At 36.7% G+C, this 4,297-nt stretch overlaps 1 protein-coding gene across 1 annotated transcript; it reads left to right on the top strand.

Annotated features, from left to right (window-relative positions):
• The first annotated feature begins 3,275 nt into the window (after positions 1-3,275).
• LOC137757322 (UDP-N-acetylglucosamine transferase subunit ALG13-like) lies at positions 3,276-3,609 on the top strand. Its single transcript, XM_068534048.1, has one exon. It carries the CDS (start codon positions 3,424-3,426, stop codon positions 3,607-3,609), a length of 186 nt encoding a protein of 61 aa, XP_068390149.1. The 5' UTR covers positions 3,276-3,423.
• The last annotated feature ends 688 nt before the right edge of the window (positions 3,610-4,297 follow it).

Here is a 4,297-nt window from a genome sequence, read left to right as displayed (position 1 = left end):
GGCATCTTGAGTTGAGACTCTAGGAAGTAAAGGGCAACTCTGTAGCTTTCAGTTGTAACAAAGGTTCTTACCTAAACTCTAAAAATCTCTACCCCTTACTCAAATATTCACAATCATACAGGGAAGCTGAAGTTATTTCAACATGATTACTATTTTGTGATATTCTTGAGAAAAGAAAGTATATAAGTAATTAAAATTTTGGTCCAAATGACCTTGTCTTTTAGGTAATGCAAGAATGGAGTAAATAAAGGTACTATTTTTATAAAGAGAGATCTAAGCACAATAGGTGACAATGTCAGAATATGAAAGCAAGATTTAACATAGTGAAGCCTTATTTCAATAATTTAGTGATGATTATAGAGATGAAAGGAAATGTACAAGAAGCTTTTTTGTTTGTTTCTTTTTCCACAGAGGACAGGCCATGAGGGAATGTGATGGAAACTGGAGCAGGAGGAATTGGGGTCATAAATTAGGAAGCATTTCCTGACTAAGAGTTGTGAAATACTGAATATGTTAATAAGGTAAATTGTGTCATCTAATAAAATTTAAAGAGACATTTATATAGCTTTCTACTTAATTGAAAAACTACCTCGCAGTTCTATAAATTTGGAATTTTGTCAAGTATATTGTATATAAAGAATTTATTGACAAAAATAATTTTAGATGAGGGCATTGGTTACTCATTAGTTTTTTGCAACAATTATCTGTACCCACACATCCTAGTCCTTTACAGAAGTCTTGAATCTTTAATTAATTTTATGGTGACTATTGTAATGGAAAGCGCAGTATGTACAGAGTCAGAAGTTCTGGTTTCTCCCTCTTTGTCATTATTGAGCTCTGTGACCTTGGTTAAATCATTTAGCTTCTCACAATTTTGGTTTCTGTATACATAAAACATGAATAATACCTGCCCTATTGCCTCACAGGGCTGCTGTACAAATCAAAGGAGATAATGAATGTTCCATGCCCTACACATAGTATACATAAAGGGAGAACTGCTTGTAGACAAGAGTGGAATCAGACTGGATGTGGCCTGAAAACTTAAATATATTGATTATTAATTCATGATTCTTAAGGCTGTAGATGTCTTCTTTAACAGATTCACATCCAGCTTCTGAATCCCTCAGTTACATTTATATTCTGAAATAAGCACAGATTTTGGACTCTGAGAATATGGACCTGACGCTTATTATCAGTGTGATTTGGGGCAAGTCAAACATAGTCTATCATCTGAAAAATGGGGAAAAGAATGATAATACATGACTTACAGGGTTAATGAGAGGTTTTAAGTAATATAACATATCTAAAAATGCCTTCCCAGCTGTACAATGAATTTTATTTATAAGTTCCCTGATATTTAAAAGAAGGGGAGCATGGTGTGTGTTGAAGCAGCCTGCTTCATTGGTGAACAGATGTGATCGTTGAGAAGGTCCTCAGATCATAACAAAATTAATTTTCCTAAAACTTCCAAGTATTGGTCTTTCTTCTGCCTCTTGGAATAACACTGACTAAAAATACTACTTCCTCCACAACATAGTACTTCAAAATATTTGGAGACAGCTATCATATCTCTTTAGGTTTTCCTCTCAAGACAAAAATACCCAGTTTCCTCTAAAGTTCTTTATGTAAATGGATTTGTCTAGATTTTCTCTGTATCTTCTCCAGGATTCCTACTGAAGTGTAGTGTCTAGCATGGGGCAAAGTTTTCCAGATGTGTGCAGGCCAGCATATATCACCTCCATTGAACTGGGGTCTAACTACCTTTGGTTTTGTTTAGATTTATTTTTGGCATTACAGTAATAATTATAGTACCATCAGTGAATGCTCACTACATACCATGCACACTACTAATTCTATTCTAAAAACCTTGCCAACCAGGAATTGTTTTCCCTATTGTATAGATAGTTTAGAGAGTTAAGCACTTGCCTAAGTTCACAAGTTCACAAAGGCAGTAGCATGTGGAAAAAGAGGTATTTGGATATAGTTCTGCCTGAGGCCCTTCCACATGACCTTACATTGCAGTTAAAGCAATGGCAACTCCTTAACCTAAATGTTAAGATGTGTTTTCCCCTATGTACAGTTAAAATTTTGTCATTTTGGTTTGTAATTATTTTTCAAGCATATCAAAATATTTGAAAACCTATTTTGGTCTTTACATATATTGGACTTTGCGTAATCTGTAAACCAATATGCATTCTGTCAATATATTCATCAAGCCCACTGATAAAACAGAGTTCACTGGACAGACCACCAGAGATCTCTCTCCATGGTGACTAATCCAGGAATTGATACCTCTTGGATCTGGTTGTTCAACGACTATAAATTCAGCTTAACTGTATTTTCATCCAGCCCACGTTCCTTCATCTTGCCTCTAACAATAACATGAGAATCTTATGAAATACCAGGTTAGAATTAGGTAAGTGATATCCGTGTGTACTCCTTATTTCCAGGCTAATGACCCATGTTGATTTATGGTTAATCAGACAGAGGTTTTCTAAATGACAAAAAAAATATTAAAATTTTCATCATTGCTATAAAATCACAGAGGAATGCTTGTGAAATATTCAACTCCAGATATAAAATGCATTTATTATAGAAATTATGTTTTGTTACAGACTATAATCCAAAATCAGTGAAAATCCTGTTATTGTAATTTTAACCATGTTTAGAAATTATAGGTGTGGGAGGCAATAACAATTTTAACTTTGTGACATTTTCATAATGATACTAAAAATATTTTCAAAAAGTTAACAGCATTATAAAGATGTGAAAGTTCATGCAATTATGAAAAAAACATGCTACCAAAATGATTAAATATTTTACCGATTAAAAAATGTTGCATACTCCCGGGCCCGGGCCCGCCTCGCTGGCCGCTCCTCAGGCCCGCTCGGGGCCGCGCAGTCGACACGCTCCGTCGGGCTCTGCGCAGCCCGACCCGGCCGGTCCTGCTGGGCGCCCTGCCCCAGCTCTGCCCCGGCGCTCGGGCCGAGGCCGCCGTGCCTTTCCTCCGCCTCAGGCACCCTCGCGGCCGGCGTCCCCCGAGCGCGCCTTCTCAGGGCTCGTGGCTCGCGCAGCCCCAGCTGTGGGCCACGACGACCCTGTTCCTTGCTCTCCCTCCCTAGTTTGCGACACCTTTTTCAGAGTCTTTGCGTGGTCTCCTAGTTCTTGCTGGGCCATTTCTTTCACGACGTGATAATCTAGAGCCTGCGTTACAACTGACTTGTCCTACAAATAGGTAGAGGAAAGGTGGTACCTGAACCATTCAGTACGGAGTCACTTACTCTGGATGTTTACAGATACAAGGATTCATTGAAAGAAGACCTTCAGAAAGCAGATCTTGTTATTAGTCACGCAGGTGCAGGAAGCTGTTTGGAGAGTCTGGAAAAAAGAAAGCCACTCACAGTGGTTATAAATGAAAAGTTGATGAACAATCATCAGCTGGAATTGGCAAAGCAGCTACACAAAGACGGGCATCTCTTCTACTGTACCTGCGGCACGCTTCCTGGGATGTTACAGTCAATGGACATTTCAACACTGAAATGTTTTCCTCCTGGCCAGCCAGAAAAATTTTCTGCGTTTTTGGATAAAGTTGTTGGATTACAAAAATAAACACTAACTTCTCCACACTTTAAAAACACCCTTCAAATTCAACTTATGGAATGTGGTTAAATCAAATTAAATATAGAGTATATATTTGTAGAATAATATGAATTAATAAGCCTCCTACATCTGTAGAATGTGTAGAAAATTTTATGGTGTGAATGTTAGCATTTGGGTCCAAATTCTAAATGCAGTTTCACAAATTTATTAGATTTTTCCCTAATCTTCATATTTTAATAAAAGAAATATGTAGGGAGCATTCACACGTTTTCTCCTAGAACCCAAATGGATTTGGAATCATGAAGAAAAATGAATTAAATATGGAGACTTTGACAAAAAAACCTCAAATGTAGTTAATTTGATATTAGAGTAAAAAATGAAACAGTGACAAACTTGTAAAAAAAAATTTGAGTCAGAATCTTTAACTTCATAATCCAAGGAACCAAATTAAAAAAAAAAGACCAACAAAAATGATGGATTGTGTTCTGTGAAATAAAAAGCCCAGTAATTGCCTTAAAAAGATTAACTATCAAGTCAGTTGATCTATTGTACTTTGAGAAACTACTATTATCCTGAAGATGATAGTAGTAGAGTGGAATGGTTGTGTTCACTGTTTTCCTATAAAATATAAATAGAAAGTGACAAAAATAATCTTGCCCAATGTCAAAGCTTTACTGGTTTGGGAAGAGTAAATTCA

Source organism: Eschrichtius robustus, chromosome X (assembly GCF_028021215.1).
Source record: "Eschrichtius robustus isolate mEscRob2 chromosome X, mEscRob2.pri, whole genome shotgun sequence".
NCBI classification, from domain to species: Eukaryota; Metazoa; Chordata; class Mammalia; order Artiodactyla; family Eschrichtiidae; genus Eschrichtius; species Eschrichtius robustus.
The sequence above is the reverse complement of the archived record's forward strand: the minus strand, read 5'-3'. Positions and strand labels throughout refer to the sequence as shown.